The 18,392-nt window shown below is 64.0% G+C and overlaps 1 protein-coding gene across 1 annotated transcript; it reads right to left on the reverse strand.

Moving 5' to 3' along the window:
* Positions 1 to 5,706: 5,706 nt before the first annotated feature.
* MEX3D (mex-3 RNA binding family member D) lies at positions 5,707 to 16,408 on the reverse strand. Its single transcript, XM_043585891.1, has 6 exons — positions 16,396 to 16,408; positions 16,077 to 16,178; positions 14,718 to 14,893; positions 14,094 to 14,574; positions 6,554 to 7,930; positions 5,707 to 6,439 (listed from the first exon to the last, which is right to left on the reverse strand). Exons 1-6 carry the CDS (start codon positions 16,406 to 16,408, stop codon positions 6,402 to 6,404), a joined length of 2,187 nt encoding a protein of 728 aa, XP_043441826.1. The 3' UTR covers positions 5,707 to 6,401.
* Positions 16,409 to 18,392: the final 1,984 nt, after the last annotated feature.

The following is an 18,392-nucleotide window of genomic DNA, read 5'->3' on the forward strand; positions in this document are numbered from 1 at the left end:
AACTGTGTTCGAGGTTCCATGCTGTCCGTAGGATTGATTAGGATTGACGTCGGCCGTCATCTCCTGCCTGAAGTGGTTGAAAATGGTTTTCAGCTCCCAACTGATACATGTAAATAGGTCAGATTTTCTCCACCGGCAAATCTCAACTTCTCTCTGCGGATGGGAGAGTAATCAGATGTATTTTTACAGTCAGACGACATTTATTGCTTGGCTTTCAGAACTTGTCCTGGGACCCGGCCCCTGTGTCCTTCACCATGGGACCTCGTCCTGCCTCCTCGTCTCGTGGGGCGCCTGTGCGGCTCAGTCGTTTAAACATCTGGCTTCGGCCCAGGTCATGATCTCACAGTTTGTGGGTTCGAGCCCCGCGTCGGGCTCTGTGCTGACAGCTTGGAGCTCTGAGCCTGGAGCCCGCTTGGGATTCTGGGTCTCCCTCTGTCTGCCCTTCCCCGCGTGCTCGCTCTCTCTCAAAAATAAACATCTAAGAAAAAGCCAATGAGCTGGAGTCCTTTCTGCTACTGGGGACAGTGGCAAAAGTCTCATGGAGAGGGGTGTTCAAGTTGTCCTGTGTCACCCTTGGCCAAGGCCAGATCTGGTGTGAGTAAAGGAAAAACTCAGTTCTTTGGGGTCCTGTCATTTACCCAATCAACAAACATTTAGGGAGTGCCCCCTGGGTGCCAGGGCTGAGCTGCTGGCCCAGGGACGGGCCAGTGGTGAAAGGTGGAAAAGGTGGGTCCGTTTGTGGCCTGAGGGAGCCCACAACCCCGGGGGCGAAGAGACCCTAGTCTCCACTTTACCAATTCAAGCCCAACGCCGGTCCCCGCGGCCGTTGAGGCGTCATGTGCCGTTCGGGCCACACGGTGGCGACAGAGCACGGGCTGCTCTGGCCCAGTCCGGTCGTGGGTGGGGCCCGTCCTGAGGATAGCGCCGGGGGCCCGTGGGGGCACAGGTGCTTGGGGGCTTTCCGCTTCACCCCGGTTCTGCCCCAGAGCACACCCGCTCCGGGCTATGGCGAGAAACAGGCCTCAAGGTATATCAATGACCTGTGCGCTTAGTTCTGGTCCATATTAACCACCCCCACCCGTGTCCTGCTGGCTTGGCCCCACCTTTACCTGCCAGGCAGAATTTAGGAGCCCCAAGACGGAGCTCCCGGGCACACGCCTTTGTAAATCGATGCCTTTCTGTCTCTCCCCCCCCCCCCCCCGCCCCTTGCCAATTACAGCAAATACAAACACACGACATCCCGTTCAATCTGAATTCCAGGTCAGCAACCAGCGCAAAATCTGAAATATTAAAATGAAATGATTCAGGTTAACTGGGCGTCCTGTATCTTCCAGAGTGATCGCTCCAGCTCTGGCCACCGGGAGCTCTTTTCCTGTGGTGGCTCCTCTGTCCCTTGGACACACCCCCATCCTTGGGGGCTGTTTGAACACATCCTTACCTTCCCAGACCACACGGTGTCTGGGCTCATTTTGTATTTCCGCTGTGCGGGCCACAGGGTCAGCCGTGTTTGCAAGGGTTTGGGGTAACTTTACCGCAGCTGCACAAATCCCCCCCAAACCTGCCCGCTTAAACCACTCTCGCTGGTTCTCCAACAGCGCTGGGCTCACAGGTCCTAACACCCAGGCGAGGCCAGGGCTGGTTCCCCGGGGGCCCCAAGGAGTCCTGTTTCCCCCACTTTTCCGGCTTCCAGAGGCGCCGCATCCTGGGCCCGCGGGCCCTCCCCATCCCCACGGCCAGCAACGCGGCCTCTCGTGAGGCCTCCCTCTCGTGAGGACGCTGGGCGCCCCAGGCACCCAGGGTCACCTCCGCCTCAGGGGCCTGGGCTTGCTGCCTCCTGCACATGGCCTACACCTGCCATGTAGGTGACATGCCGCCTCCTCTGTGACCCTTGTTGTTTTGGGGCCTCCACACACAGTTATCCCAGTTTCTAGGCACTCTGGCCTTCCCTCCTGCTTCCTTGGTTGAAAAGTATTTCAAAGTCTGCATAGCATAGTACCTTCCCCGATGCTTCCTTGTTTGTGGCCATTTAAATTTAATTAATGCAAAATTAAAAGTTCCATTTCTTAATGGCACAAGTCACCTTTCAGACGCTCAGTCACTCAGTGTGGCTGGCTGGCGGCTCTTGTAATGGAGAGCTCAGATCTAGAACATTCCCATCATCGCAGAAAGTTCTGTTGGACAATGCTGGACTGGAACATTCTAGAGTGATCCTGTTCGGTATAGGAGCCATCAGCCATATGTGGCTGTTTACATTTATTTAAACAATTTTAATATTTATTTGTAAGACAGAGTGCAAGCTAGGGAGAGGCAGGCGGGGGTGGGGACTCTATGCTGACAACAGAGAACCTGATGGCAGGGCTTGAACTCAGGAGCCGTGACATCATGACCCGAGCCTAAGTCGGATGTTCAACCGACTGAACCACCCAGGCGCCCCCACGTTTATATTTAAATTCTATTGGCCACTGAATTCCAGCATAGGCTGGTGTGACTTTCTCTTTGTAAAGGCCAAGGCCCAGGGGTGAGGGAGACAAAAAATGGGACTGCCGTGGAAGGCCTGACTGGGATGGATGAGACTAAAGGAGTCCCAAGGCCATGTTCCAGTTAAGCATTTCAACCTTGTCTCCCAGTGTTGTAACCCGTCCCTCTGACTACTCTTTGTCCCCTGAAGGTGCCCTGTGATCCCGTCACCTCCAAGCCTTTGCCACACTGTCTCCCCATTACCAACCAACCCCTCTATCTAGCCTTCCCCTTATTCCTGGGGCAGAATTCGTCTCTCTTCTTCTGAAGTTCTGACTTACCCACCCCCCATCCCTCCATCGCTCCCTCCATCGCTCCATCCACCATCCCTCCACTCACTATCCCGCCATCCATCCATTCATTCATTCACCCTCCACCTGTCTATTTACTCATCCATCCATCTATCCATCCATCCAACAAATACTAAGCACCTTCCAGGTTCCAGGCACTGTTTATTCTTCTGTTTGGTTTGTTGGCGTTTTCCCGGCCCCAGAGGGGTTGTGTCTGCATTGATCCCCTCCAGAATGTATTCTCTGAGGGCACAGATGGAGGGCGGGAACAACTACAAGCCAGCATGTAACACACCTACAGGTGATTAAGCCCTGATTAAGCCCCCATATTGCAGATAAGAAACCTGAGGTCAGGGCGATGACATGCCCAGGGTCATGAAGCAGGAAGGTGGTCCGTCTGTCTTTAGAGATTCCTTCCCTGCACTGGTGGGCATGAGGTGACATATCCCTCCCGTCCCAGGGAACTCTCAAGGGAACACGTGGTCATGCGGGTGACTTATCGTTCCCGCAGCGAACCCACTTTGCAGATGGGAGAACCATGGGGTTACACTTCAGCATCTCCCTGAAATCTGATGAGACACGGAATGGAGGCCTTCTCAGCAGATACTGGGTGAGAGTCACATTGATGTGCTGAGCCCGTGAACCCAGAGGGCGACGAAAACTTGTCTCAGTCTTTGGCTTCCCAGAGTGTGCCTGGATGTGAAGAAGCTGACCTTTTGCTGAGCATCCCTGACCCCAGGAAACGCTCCCCAGCCCTCTGGCCAGGAATATAGCCCCTGTAGGTGGTTATGAGTTTGAGTTACTCGAGCTCACAATGGCTCAAGCAAAGCAGGAGAGCTTACTGGCACTCATAACCAAGAGGTTGGGATGGACCGCCTTCAGGCACAGCTGGATCCAGGGCCTCAAATGGCAAGCTCAAGAACCCACCTGGGGTCTCAGCTTTCCCCGGGAGCCCCAGGAGCTCTGGCATCCACATCCCCGCAGTAGAGAGCGAGCACATCCCTCAGACATTTCTGGTAAGTTCTAGGACAGCAAGAGCTGAGATCAGGCCCGCCCCTATTACATCTTTCAGAAACCCCTTGCTTGGGCTCCAGCCCCCACCCCCTTTCCAAGGACTTACTTTCGACCCCCTCGATGTCCCGTCTTTCCCTTGACCCCTCAGCCCCTCGAAGGGCTGCTTTCTTCTTGTGTCCAAAATGCCAGGGGGACTGGTCTCCACACTCTCACCTCCCACTGCCCCCGTAGCCTCCGGCGGGATGGCCACGGCCTGACTTCACCCCAGGTCGCCTGGGGCCACTGCAGCCGTGTTCAACCCCACCGCTGAACTGAGGGCCAGACCCCACGTCACGTGTCGCCCACCCCCCCGTACTGTTTCCCGTGGCTGCTGTAACATTGCTACAAAGCGAGTGAGAGGCATTTGCTCCTCACGGCTGGCTCCTTCCGGAGGCTCTAGGGAAGGTCCTCTGTGCCTCTTCCAGCCTCTGGGGCCCTAGGCGTCCCTGGCTCAACTTCACATGGCTTCTCTCTGTGGGGCCAGGTCTCAAATCCCCCCCTCTGTGTGTGTGTCCTTTTTTTAAACGTCATTTGAGAGAGAGACAGAGAGAGAGAGGGAGAGACAGAATCCCAAGCAGGCTCCGCACTGTCAGCGCAGAGCCCGATGTGGGGCTCGAACTCACCAACCGTGAGACCATGACCTGAACTGAGATCAGGAGTCGGGCGCTTAACCGAGCAGGGGCCCCTGTATGCATGTCCTTTATAAGGATGCTCGTCATGAGACTTGGGGTCCGCCTTAATTCAGGGGGAGCCTCAGTTATATCTGCAAAGATCCTTTATCCAAATACGGTCGATTCACAGGTTCCGGGGCCATGACTCAACCAGTTCAGCCGCGATCCTCACCAGAGCCGAGAGCGTGGAGAACCCGTTTCACACGTGGGGGAAACTCCAGGCAGAGTGAACCGGAGCCCCAGGTGTGTGTGGCTATTCGAGACCCACTCCGGGCCCTGCAGCCCCAGGTGCCGCTGGTCAGCTGGAGGGGCTGACGCGGCCACCACTCCCTGAGGACCTGCCCACGGGGTTCCCCATCCATCTGCCCCTCCTGTTGCCCCACCTGTCTTCCGGAGCCCCCCCGCCTCCTCCTGGAAGCCCTCCAGGTGGCTCCACCACGCCTTCCTGGCTTTCCTAGCAGGCTCTGTTCTGCAGGCCCCTCCTCACTGCCCACTGAAGCCAGCAGCCCGTGGGCCCCTGGCTCCCAAGCTTGTCTCCAGAGCAGTCCTGGGCCCTCCCTGTCACCGTGTCCCATGCCTCCTACCCCACCCTCCACTCACTCCTGAGCTTTCTTCCTCTCCTTGGGAACTCTGGTGGCACCCGCTGACTGCAGACGGTCCAACCCATGGTCCCACAGTCCCGACTCCGGGCCAAAGTCAGTCATCTAGTGGCCCCCTTGCTCCCCATTAGACCTGGAGGGTGAGGGATGGCATGTGTGGCTACAACTCAGACATCCTTTGGGGCTGGGAGGTGTTAGAACCCATGCTGCGAGTGGGGCTCCCAACCTGTCTCTCCTTCTGCAAAATGGGCTGGGAGACCCCCCTCCCCCCCCAGAGCCTGGCACCCCTCCCTCCACAGCAGCCAAAGCTGGTCCCATGGTCAGCTGTCCCCTGGAACGTGGGGGCCCTGAACCTCAGGAAGGGGGACCTGGCTGGACCACCTTCTCCACAGACCCAACGCTCCCGTCTGGAAGCAGACATGGGGCCCGGCTTCTGGAAGAGCGTGGCTTGGACACGGGGTATCCTGAGTCCAGACGCCTTTAACCGGAAGATTAGGGGGTGAAGGGGCCGGATCTGAGCACCCCGTCCCCCAACCCTCCCTCCCACGCCCACCTGCCCCATACCACGCCAAGGGCTCACAGGTAGCAAAAGGGCTTTATTAAGAAGGCTTTAAAGTCAAAAAATAAAACTCTTGATACAATTTTCTGAACCCTTAAGTCAGCTCAGCAAATATATAATCAGTAATTTAGCTGCGTAAGGTGAAAGGTCCGTTACTTTATTTAAAATAAAATATATTTTAGTTCTTAAAATTTATTCCATAAAGTACATATTTCCCTAGAAATTCCCTACATATACACAAGAGGTAAAAAGTAAAAGTTTTAAAAAAAACACAATTTAAAAAAATTTAAAAACTGACAACAGAAACCACAGCAGAAGGGTATTAATAATTAAAAACACAAAGTTAGAAATTTCTGGTTGGGACCCTCCCCACCCCCCCCCCCACCCATCCAGCCTGTCCCCCCCCGCTGACGTACAAAAGGGGAACTGGTGAGCCCCCCACAGGGAGTAAAAACGTCGCATTGTCCTCCTAGGGGCCTCTGCGGAGGCCGAGGCCGCCTCCCAGGCCAGCAGGTCCTGTCTGAAATCCGCCAAGTCCCAAAGGACAACCGGGAGTTGTAAAAATCGGGTGTGTGTGTGTATATATATATATATATATATTTTTTTATCTTCGTAAAAAGATCACCCTGGGGGCCGGGGAGTCTTTAGAAAGTGCAGGCAGACCTTTTCTCTCTGGTTTATTTCAACCTGTCGACTCAATACTGTTTATTGGTTAAGAACTGTGGTGCCGTCGGGCGGCCGTCTCCACGCCTGGGACCGAGTTAAAGCTCGTCTGCGATCGCTGGCCGCGCCGCCCCCGCCGCCCCCGCCGCCCCCGCGCCCGCCGCCCCCCACCCCTGCCCCGGGGCCGCTAGGAAAAGATATGAATGGCCTGGGTGGCGGGCGTGCGGCAGGCGGGGCACTCGGGCTCGCTCTTGCCGCAGATGCGGACGGCGCAGTCCATGCAGAAGAGGTTGTGGCCGCAGGGCACCAGCGCGGCCATCACCTCGCCCTCGGCGCACACCACGCACTCGCGCGCCAGGGCCGGGGCGGGGGCGGCCGGGGGCTTGCGGCCGCCCTCGGAGGGGCTGGAGTCCAGGGGGGGACACGCCGCGGCCGCGGCGGCGCCGCTGGGCAACGAGGTGGCGGCGGGGAAGGCCGGCAGCGAGCCCGGCGCCGGCCGCCAGGCCAGGGCGCCCACCGGGTCCGCGGCGCCGCCGCGGCGGGCCAGCGGGAGCTCCAGGCCCAGGGCCGCGGGCTCGGGCAGCGTGGGCGAGTGGCGCGGCGAGCCGGTCCCGCTGCTGCGCCGGGCGCCCGGCGCGGGGGGCGCGGGGGCCCCGTTGACGGCCGAGCAGCCGCTGAAGTTGGGCAGCGGCGCGGCCCGCTCGAAGGGGGCCCAGATGGTGGCCGCGGCGGGCACGGTCAGGTCCAGCGCCAGGAAGTCGAAGCCGAAGTCACAGTCCTCGGGGGCGGGCGGCCCCGAGGGGGCCCCCGGGCCGTCGCCGCCGAAGGAGAAGCCCCCGTTGCCCGAGCCGCCGCCGCCTCCGCCTCCGCCGCCGCCGCCGCCAGCGCCGCCGGCGCCGCCGTAGGGGCTGGCGGGGCCCGCCTCGGGCACCGGCGGCCCCCCGCGGCCGCCGGCATAGAAGGCCTCGGGGCCCCCCGGCGCGCCCAGGGCCGCGTCGCCGCGGAGACCAGCCGTGGGCGCCGGGGGCCGCCGCCCCGGGTTGGGGGCCTTGGCCCAGAGGCCGGCGGCCGTCCCGAGCAGGTCCAGACACACGTCGGTGCCGTTGGCATGGAAGTCGCTGTCGGGGCCCGCGTCCGTGAAGGCGCCCGTGCGCAGCGTGATGTGCGCCTCGATCTCCTCGCGCGCCCGGTCCACGTTCTCGGGCATGCCCGTCACGGCGAACACGGGCTCCTTGTCCCGCCCCGGCGTCACGATGTAGGTGTGCGTCCGCTGCTGGATGCGCTTGATGGTGGCGCCCTTGGGCCCCACCACCAGCCCCACCACGCGGTAGGGCACGCGCACCTGGATGGTGGTCTGTCCCGGCAGGTGCGGCGGGCCCTGCGCGGCGCCCGGCAGCCCGCCCGCCTTGCTGCGCGTGGCGCGGATCACGGAGAAGTGCTCGGCGGCCGACAGGATCTCGCGTTTGGCCATCTCCACATCCTCCTTGCGGCCAGTCACGATGAAGACCGGCTCCTCCCCGCGCACCGGCGTCTTGATGTAGGTGTTTGTCTTGGCCCGCAGAGCCTTGATCTTGCACCCTGGGGGTGGCGGTGGGGAGAGACAGTGAGGATGGGGACCCGTCCCCAGGGCAGCCCTTGGAGGAGCAGCTGCAGGGGCCCGGCCGGCGCGGTGGGGGGTGGGGGGAGGGCTGGGAGCCCCCACCTCGCTGCCCTCTCCAGCCTGGCCTTTATCCTCAGACACGCATCTCGGTTTCCCCTCTGGCCCCAGGCTGGAAGGTGGTGGTGGCTTTGGCTAGAAGGCCAGGAGGACCCCACTGCGGGTTGAATGGTGCCCCCCAAATTCACGTCTACCCGGTACGTGTGAACAGGACTGTATTTGGAACGGTCTTTGAAGGCGTCATTAGTTAACAGGAGGTCGCACGGGAATGGAGTTAGCCCTGAACCCAGTGACAGGTGTCCTTATAAGAGGGACACAAAGACAGCGATTGGGACGAGGCAGCCACAGGCCCCGGGCGCAGGGGACCGGCGGCCACCACCAGAAGCTAGGTGAGCAAGTTCGGGAGACGATCCCCCTCCTCCTGGAGGGAGCGTGGCCCAGCCAACACTTTGCATTCGTATGTCCGCGCTCCGTGGGGGGATTCGTTTCTATTGTTTCAAGCCACCCAGTCTGTTCTGTCAGTCCCGGGACGCTAATGCAGACCCCCGACACGGAGTCCCCATCAACACCTGGGATTTTCTCCTGGCCACCTGACCCCCCCCCCCCACCCCAGCCCACAGGGAGCCCAGGTCTCACTCAGTCTCTTGCACCCTCACTCCACCCGAAGGTCCTGTGGTCCCAGCCTCTGAGGGGATGATGCTCACGGGCACAGCACTGCGCTGTCGCAGGCCGGGCGGGGGGCCTGACACCGTGGGGGGCACCGGAGTATCGGCGTGCAGCGTGGGCTGAGAGGCCTCGGGCTGTGACGGGGCGCCTGTCCAGGCGTCTGACACCCCCACCTCCTCTCTGGGGGGGCCTTCTGAGACATCCTGAGTCTGGGTGACCCCTCCCCCCGACCGGCTCTGGGCGGCAAGAGGGACACGGGGATACTGTTTCAATACAGAGGGCGCCCCGGTGAGGATAACACTGTTGCCGACTTCTCAGGTAGAAGCTTACAAGGCTGGGGGACCAGCGCACCTGCCCTGGAAGGAATCCAAGATGCACCAGACAGGGGGGACTGCTCGGCGTGAGGGAACCCTGGGAGGTGGCAGGGTTGTCCCAGGGGCAGCCCCACCCTGAGCCCAAGGACAGCAGGCCCGTCCAGAGCTTTGAGCAAAAGCACAGCCAAGTGAATGGGGTCGGAACCCTCCAGGGGAGGGGGGAGGGGGGAGGGTGGAGGGTGGGGCGTGGCCCATCCCCTGGGTCCCGAGCCCCCACCCCCGTGTCCTCCCTCAGCGGCTCACCGCCTCACTGGCATCCCCCCAAAACCCACCCTGACCCGGACCCGTCTCCACTTCTGTCCAGATGGTCCCCTCCCCACGTGGCGGCTGGTGGGTAAGCTTTCCAACCACACGTGTCAGTCCGGACCCTCTCCGGGGGCTCCGCCCGCCCTGGCCTCCCTGCCCCCACACGGCCTTTACCCTCCTCAACAGTGTCCTCAGTGCCGCCTGCCTGCACCCCGTTCTCTGCATCCAGTCACCGCCCAGCGCCCCTTCCTCCAGGAAGCCCATACTGATCGCACCAGGGTCCCGGCACACACTTCTCAGCCTACTTCCTGAGCTCCCCCTGCTGGTGGCCTGTGAGGATCAGCGCACCGGGGTCACAGGGGCCGCTCAAAGGACCGTCCCGTGTCTGTTTCCTCACGGCTAAGAGAAGGGGACAAACCGACCCGGCCTCATGGGTCTGGGGCCACAAGGGCCACGGACTGGCAGGTGCCCCCAGGCAGGTGCCCAGCCGTCACCTGCGTGTGCACGGCCAGCAGGCCCGTGCAGAGGACAGGGAACAAGGCCGGGAGAAGGGGTGGGGGGTCACCGGAGCCAGGGCGGGAGAGGAAACCGGCGTGGGGGGGGGGCGCCCCCTGCGCAGGGAAGCAGCCCGGTTCCCCTCACACAGAACTGGCACCCATCCCGCCCCCCCCCCAAAAGGTGGCCCTGGACGGAGCCTCCAGCGGCCAAGAGGAGACGCATTTCCGCGGTGACACCATTTGAGCCAAGCCCCACCCTCGCCGAGACCCCAAGAAATGACAGAGTTTGAGGGGGCGGTGGGGCCGCCAGGTCTGGGAAACCGAGGCCCCGAGCGTGAACCAGCCACCTTCCCGCCCTGGTGGGTACAAGCCAGTGAGGCCAGAGTGGGTGATGGCAGGGACCAAGCCTCCCGCTTGGGGGGAACCCTGGGGGCCACCACTTACGGCTGGTCCCGGGCTGAAATGCAGATTCCCGGGCCCTGCCACCAGGAAGACACCTCGGGCAGGTGCGCCTGGGGGGGCGGGGGGAAGGGGGTGACCGCCCTGAAGCTGTCTCTGCCCCGCCCCAGCACCTCCCACCTCACTGCGGTTGGGCCCCCGCCCTCGTATGGGGTTGCCGAGGGTCCCCGTGCGGAGCCAGGTCCCAACCCTCATGTGACCTCATTCTGGGGTCCTGGCCACCCGTGTGCTGCCCCAGGGACCCCACACAGAGACCACAGACAGGCCGGCCCCTGCAAGGAGGACCCGAACCAGGGACTCCCAGGGTGCCCGGCAGAGGGAACCGTGGGGGCAGGGTTCGGAAGCAGGACAGCGCTAGGGACACATCCTCACAATGACCAGTGCAGTGCTGTCCCCAAGGCAGGGCCCCAATGGGCTGCAGTCCTGTGGGGGGAGGCCGCGTCACCGTGGGGCGGTCTGTTTGGTGGGCGGGGGGAGCTGGCCCGTGCGGGCGACGCGGGCACGGCAGGCCAGGTCTACGCTCACCAACACCAGGAACCCCCAACCCAGAGCCAGGGGACCCCCTTCTTTCTGTGCCCCACAGCGGACACACAGAAACAGGGGGGCCTGGGCCCCAGCACAGCCCCGCAGCGCCCCCGACTGCCAGTAAGAACACCGAGGCCCGCAGCGCTGGGCCCGGGCTCCGGGGGGGTCGGGGCGGGAGAGCAGTGGGCAAAGCAGGCTTCTCCCCACTGAGAGAGGCCAGCCCGAGAGCGCGGACCCCAGCCTGACGGCCGCAGAGACAGAGGGACCCGGTGTGGCTGAGCACCAGCTCGTCTCTGGTGTCATTCACTCCTTCCTGACCCAAACCTCCAGGCAGCTGCCCACGACTTTGACCCGGCCCAGCCCAGCCCCACAGGGACACGCCCAGCAAGGGTGCAAGCTAGCCGGAGGCTCCGAGGAGGACGGGGCCCGAGGCCACACCTGGGGCAAGTGGGCACCAGCCTCCCAGGTGACCTTTGCTGACAGGCTGGAGGGAGACCACCCTGACTCTTTGTGGAGTCTCGCTTTTCCTGCCTGTAAAATAGGGTCGTGTCCCCCCAACCCTGGAGCCGTGGGAGGTAAAGTCCTCTCCTGGGCCCCACCTCTGTTCCCTGCGGCGCAGACCGAGCCCAAGGGACTAAGGTTCAAATCCCAGCCCTGCCGACCCGGCCTTGGCCCGTGTCTCTGTCCCCCGTGGCCCGCAGCTACAGGGAACCTTCTCTGGGGGATCTCTTGAGGCTCAGCGGGGCGGGGCAGGCCGAGGCCCCCAGGCAGGCACCTTGTAGACGCTGCAACCTGAGGGAGGAGAGCGAACTCTCGGCGTCTGTGGTCGCTTACCCTGTCCCCCCCCCCGGAGGGTGCGGGAACCCACTCTAAGATTGAAAACACAGCTCAGGTGAGGGCCGGGGGAAGGGTCGACCCCAGGTCTGTGCGATGCTGGCCTGGCCACTAGGGGATGGAGTGGTCCTGGGCCCGGGTCTTGAGGAGTTCAGGGCCTGCGCTGGGGAGAGCCTGAACAGTAGGAAGGGACAGGCTTCGTGTCCGGGAACCCACAAGGTGGGGGGCAGATGGGGGAGCGGAGTGGGGGGGGGGCAGGACTGGGGCACAGTCTTCCAGGCTGTGCTTGGCAGCTGGGCCGGAGAAGACGGCAGCCACAACTGGTCCTAGGGCTGAGAGATGCAAGGTGCCAGCCAGTCCCGAGGTCACGCTTCCCCACCGGATACCCCGCGTCCCGCTTACGGGACGTACCACACGCCAGCCCGGGGCTACGCTTACAGCTGTCCTGCTTGAGGGGCGCCAGGCGGGCTCTGTCTGTTTAGCGGTTTAGCGTCCGACTCTTGACTTCCGCTCGGGTCATGATCTCACGGCTCGTGAGTGTAAGGCCGGCACGGAGCTCTGTGCTGACAGGGCACAGCCTGCTTGGGGTTCTCTCTCCCTCTCGACCCCTCCCCTGCTCAGGTTGGCCCGCGCGCGCGCTTTCTCTCTCCCTCTCTCAAGATAAACACATAAACTTAAGCACCAAAAGCGCTCTCTAGCTTGGCAACCCTCACAAATACCCCGAGGGAGGTGCTGTCCCCCGACCCCAGAGAAGAGATCCCACCCGCCTCGGGTCACGGGGCCGGCCCAGTCTGCACCCCGACAGCCTGCCTTCCTGTCTGCCACCAGCAAGACCCCAAACGGACACCCAATAAACGGGTGCCAAAACCACCCAGGAGGTCGGGCGGCAGCTTGGTCCCCTACAACCACAGGCATAGGTCCGGGCGCTCTCTGCTTGACTCCCAAGAACACTGGTGTGGGCTCGGCCTGTCCGGAAGGACCCCCCGGGTGCCAGGACACACGCGTTCACGGGGAACATGCCCTTGTGCTCTGGGGTCGTGTCCCCCCAACCAGCCAGCAGATCAGCCTAGTGATTTTGGACAACAGCCCCCGGGGCTGGGTTTCCATGTCTGCCCCACCCCCGAGCCCCCAGCCCCCAGCCCCGGGCAAAGCTGGTTATACCTCCCAGGACAGGTGTGGGGGACCGGGCCGGGAAGGGACTGCAATAGGGTGGCGGTGGGAAGCGTCAGGCTGGAGTCCTGCTGTGCTGGCTCCGAGACCCGCCTGTCCCCTCCCCTACCCCCAACTCCTGGGCCCTCACCCAGGCACGACATCTGCACGCAGAGCAGGAGGACTAACTGGGCAAACCACCCCTCCCACCAGGAACTCCCAGAGGGCAGCGTGTCGGGGGCGCCCCTACGGTCCCTCTGCCCCTGGTGGCAAGGTGACAAGTCACCGTGCGATTCAAGCCCCCCCACCCCCCCTCTGGCTCCTGTTACTGAGTCGGCGCTCCAAGGCCAGCCTGTCCTGCAGCACCATCTCAAACCCCGCCCAGACCCCACCCCACGTTCTAGAACCTGGCCTCCGAGCCGGGAGCGGGGCACTGAGAGGTGCAGGCAGGAGAGAGCTGGGGCTGGGGGCTGCCGGCTGAAAGGGTGGGTGGGCGTGTGTCCGGAGGAGCACTGCCCACCATCCTCCCGCCCGCCCGCAGCTCCAGGGCCAATGAGCGGCCGCCGGCCTGATGTCACCCTGCAAATCTCAGACTGGCTCTCTAACAAAGAGAACAATGGGGCGGCCACAGGGACTCTCTGACAATGCTGTTACCAGGACCCCCACACCCCGGGGTCTGCTGCCACGGCCTGCCAGGGGAGGGCTACGAGGCTGGACCCCAGGAGAGCTTTTACAGCTGGTCCTTAAGCATGTCCCCAAATCCCCGACTTGGGGCTGACAGTGGGGTGGGGATCCTCATCCTGTCCTCCGGCCCCACACCCCCAGCAGGGCCCCCAGGCTGGCAAGTGGAGACGTATACCCTCTTTGTACGCCCAACTTCTGTCTCGACCCTGCCTGAGCCCCCCCTCCCCGCCCCGCCCCCAAGCCCCCCTCAAGCCCCAGCGAGCCCCGCCCCATGCCTGCTTTGGGTGTGGAGCGCCCACCGCCCAGCCCAGCCTCCTGGTCCTCGGATGCCACCGCTGGCGACCCGGGACCTGGGCAGAGGTGCTGCACGGAGGACCTTGACCCGGCTGGGGGCGTCCAGACAAAGGCAGCGGCGGCCGGAGCGCAGAGAGGAGGAGCGCGGGCTGCGCCCAACTTTCTCGCGCGGCCCACGGCAGGACAAAGGCACACAGGCGGCCACTGAGGCCCGGAGCCCACACGCGGGGCGTGGCCAGGGTCTGGCGTCCGGCCGCGGGCAGGGCAGGGCTGGGCAGGGGCGGCCCCCTCCCCAGGGCGAGCGGCGCGAGGACCCCGGGAAGCTGGGCGCGGCGCCCCAGACGGCGGCCACTCACCCTGGCGACCCACGATCTCGGCGACGTGCTCGGAACTGGGCACGGGCACGCACTCGGTCATGTTCACGCTCTTCTTGCGGCTGCCGATCACGTTCATCTGCTCGGCCAGCAGCGTCGAGGGGCCGAGGGCCGCGGGGTGCGGCGCGAAGCCAGCGAACACGTCGGGCGGCGACGGCCGGGGCGGCGGCGGGCTCACGTCGGGCTCCAGCAGCGGCAGCGAGCCCGGCGCCACCGCCTCGGCCACCGCGGGTGCGCCCGCCTCTGGCCCGTCGGGGGGCGCGGGCTCGGCCGCCGCCCCGCCGTCCGCGCCGCCCGCCGCCGCCGCCGCCCCGCCGTCCCCGCCGCCCGCGGCCGCCCCCTCGTCGTCCGGGCCGCCCGCGCCCCCCAGCCCCAGCCCCGAGAGCTGGTCCAGCGCCAGGCGCAGCGCGGCGGCGGCGGCGGCGGCAGCGGCCGCGTCGTCGGGCGCGGCCTCCTCGGCGCCCTCGGGCAGGGGCGGCGGCGGCGGCGGCGGCGGGGGCGGCGGGGGCGGGGGGGGCGGGCGCGGGCTGGGGTCGCCGCCGCCGCCGTCGGGCTGGCCGGTGGAGCCGGGCATGGCGGCGCTAGCGCTCGGGCCCGCGCCCCTGCCTCTCGGCCGCCGGCCGCCCGCGCCGCCGCCGCCGCCGCCCGCGCCGCCGCCGCGCTCCGCCTCTGAGAGCTGGGCCGCCGGCCCCCGGCATCCAGCGGCGGGGCGGGCGCGGCGGGCGGGGCGGCGGCGCGGGGCTGCTCGGGCCGCGGGCGGCGGGGCGGCGCGACTCTGCTTGCTGCTCGGCGGCGGGGGCTCGGCGGCGGCGGCGGCGGCGCGGGCGGCGGCGGCGGCGGCGCGGACGCTGCTTCCCTCCCGCCCGCCCGCCGCCCTCCTCCGGCCGCCGCCGCCCCGCCCCGTGACGCGCGCGCGGCCAACAATGGGGCGCCGGCAAGGCGCACGCGCGCGCGGGGCGGGGCGCGGTCACGTGGCGGGCGCGGGCGCGGGCGCAGGTAGGTGCCCGCGGGCCGCGGCTCCCTGCGCGCGCGGCTCCTCTCGCTGCCCAGGCCTCGCACGCGCCCGCTGTCCCCCTCCCCGCGCACGCACCAGCCCCTCCCCCAATTCCCCTCCCGACCTCGGGGGGTGCCCCGGCGGGGGGGGTGCTGCCAGAGCCCGCGCCTCCGCCACGTGGGTGGTGGTGTTTCCCGACTGGGGGCGCCCTGGCCCGCGGGCTACCGAGAGCAGCCCGGTGCGCCCACCCCCAAAGTCATCGTGCACCCGCGGCCCTTCCTGCAGCGGCCCCTCGGGTGCGGGAAGGAGCCCTCCGGCGTCTCCCCGTGCGGTTTCTCACGCTAAATGAGCTGGGGGCAGCCTCCGAGCGGACCCGGCCCGGGCTCCTGCCTGGCTGTGGAACCTCCTCTGGCGGAGGACACAGGTTCCCGAGGTGGGAGAGGGAGCGGCTGGCTCCTTTTGCCTGCCCCCGGCTCTCCCCCCTGACCGGGGTACCCCCCACCCTACCCCATGCAGGGCCTGAGCCACAGCCTCCTCCACCCCCTGTCAATTCTCCCCACACCTCAGACTTCCCTGACAGGCGCCCCTGACACTGCTGCCTGGGTGCCCACGCCTGGAACCTTCCCCACCCTAAAATGTCTTTTTTCCTGACCCCCAGGTTCACATCCAGCCTAAGTGTCTCTCTCAGGGTCCCAGACTTTTCTTTTGTGCACTTGAACACTCATGAGTATTTAATCACTTGTGATAACTTATGTCCAGTGCCCTCCCCATGGGACCAAGTCCCCCTGGCAGTGGGGGGGTGGGGGGGCCTGGAGGGACCTGCAGATGGGCAGATTGGCGCTCCCGCTCACCCTCCTGGTCTCCCAGCTACAGGCCTTGTCCCCATCACTCCCACAAAAGAGTCTACTGGCTATAGCCACCCACCCACGTGACCTGTGCTGGCCCACTGGGCCAGCCTCAGGTCCCCCTACCCCTCTGTCGCCAGCACTCATCATCAATGCCTTTTCTCGGGGCCAGGCCTTGATCAATGCCTTTTCTCGGGGCCAGGCCTTGGCACTTGCTGATCCCCCTTCCTGGGGCCCCAGCCAGGGTGGAAGGAGGTGGCCTGTCCTTTTGGCCTGCTGGAGGGGTGGGGAGAAGTCAGACATGTTTCAGCTGGGGGCAGGGACAATAATAGTGGGCGAAAGGAGACTCATTTGGTAGTGACAGGCGGAGAACAGGCCACGGTGTGGCCTGCTCCGGGGCGCACTTCTGGAGCTTATGCACCAACACACACGTTCCTTAACGCACCTCCTGGCCCCATCAGTCCCCGCAGAAAGGGCTTCAGACAAGCTGGGTGCAGGGTGGCTCATGTCCTGGGCTAGGCACTTGTGTGCCCAAGATGGCCGTCTCTTCCCTGCCTCTCTGCTTTCCAGTTTCTGCTCCTAGGCCCCATTCACATGTCCTGTCCTTCCCTCTGGGGGACTTGGGAAGGGAGGCAGCATCTAATGATGGGGGAGAAACAGCTACAGAGTGGCCTGGGGGAAGCCGCCCCCAGCTCCTGGCTGCCACCCGGAGACACCAGTGTACCTGGGGGTAGGGGGCGTGTGCAGGCTCTGCTCACAGAGGCAGGCATCCAGCCAACGGGAAGGTGACGAGGACAGAGAACAAGAGAGGGCTTGGGAGTTAGCTCAGTAGCTGGCATTAAAACTTCAGCAGGAAGTTAGTTGGAAGAGTCAAGTCGGAGAAATCTAGAAAGTCAGGCAAAAAGAATTGGGAACTGGAGCGGAGGGGGAGAACAGGAATAAGCCAGGGATTCCAGAGAGAGCTGTCCAAGAAATCATGGAAGGGGACTGTGGGGCCAGAGTCTCTGGATAGCCGGGACCCCGCAGCTTGTCCTCGGAAGACTTGTCAAGGGTCCTGGGACTCCTAAATGCTTCCAGGCCATATTATACATAACCCGGAAAAAGAAGGCCTAGGTTCCTGGGGAAAGTGGTGGCAAACCCGAAGGTTTGGGAGGAAGAAACAAGAGGTTTCATGCCAGCCGAGTCCGCACAGATCAGCTTAGCAAGATGCACTCCAGCAGAACGAGGGAGGAAGTTAAGTCACAGGCGCTACCACGGGAAGGGAAGCGAGCAGGAGAGAAAGCCACAGAGGCGCTCCGGGAAGTGAGACTGGGGGATCACCGAGCCACTGGGCTGTGGGGAGGCGGCCATTGGGAGCAAAGACAGCTGCCAATGTGAAGAGGAGGACCTTCTGGCAAACGGATCCGGAGTCAGAAGAACCGAGGGAGCGGGGACTCTAGAGTCTTCGAATCAGCGTACCATCAGGACGCGTCAACGCTGCCCTGTCTGATGTTGGCATGGGTGCTCAGCCACGGCCCTGCGGTGATGCACTTTAGAAGTCCTTCTAGAACTGGAAGCCACTGACCTCCGGGCAGCGTGCACGCTGCAGCATTTGGGAGGCAGAAGGCGGTGTCCGCAGTGTGGCTTGAGACACAGCAGGAATAGGACAGAGGGAGGGAGGGGCAGACGTGGATGGCGCCATGGGTGAAAGGTTGCTGGTAAACCCTGGGACAGGCTTTCTGCCCTGTGCTGCTGACGTCCAGGGCGGGTCCTTCTCTGGGGGGTGCTGTCCCGGGCACTGTGATATGTCCAGCCGCAGCCCTGGCCTCTGCTACTTGATTCCAGGAGCCACCGCCACCGCCCCCCCCCCCCCCCGGTTAGTTTCCTTTGGTCTCACTTAGCAAATTACCACAAACTACGTGGCTTCAAACACCAATTTATTCTCTCCAAGTCCCGGGGCCTAGGAATCCCAGGTCAAGGTATGGCGGGACTGTGGCTGGCAGGCCTCAGCGTGCCGTGGCCGTGGCCGCCTCACCGCAGTCGGCCTCCGTAGTCACGTGGCTTCTCCTTGTGCCTCTGTGTCCACGTCTCTCACGAGGACAGTCAGCGGCCACTGGATTTGGGGCCACCCACTCCAGTGTGACCGCATCTTAATTCATTACATCTACTTCCAAGTAGGGTCCCGTTCACAGGTTCAGGGATCGGAGCATGGACGAATCCTTTGGGGGCACACAGTACACCCCACAGAACCCCCCCAGGCAGGACGACCGAGAATGTCTGCAGACAGGTCCCCTGGGTGCACGGTCACCCCGCGTGAGAAGCGCTCCCCCTTCCGTGCCGACCCGTGTGTGGTCGCTGTAGGCGGTGGGCTCGTGAGGGTCATTGCAGAATTCCCTGGACTCTGTGCCGAGCTGAGCTGAAGTGCCTCCAGTGGGGTGTTGCGATGGAACAATGTGGGAGCGG

Source organism: Prionailurus bengalensis, chromosome A2 (genome assembly GCF_016509475.1).
Source record: "Prionailurus bengalensis isolate Pbe53 chromosome A2, Fcat_Pben_1.1_paternal_pri, whole genome shotgun sequence".
NCBI classification, from domain to species: Eukaryota; Metazoa; Chordata; class Mammalia; order Carnivora; family Felidae; genus Prionailurus; species Prionailurus bengalensis.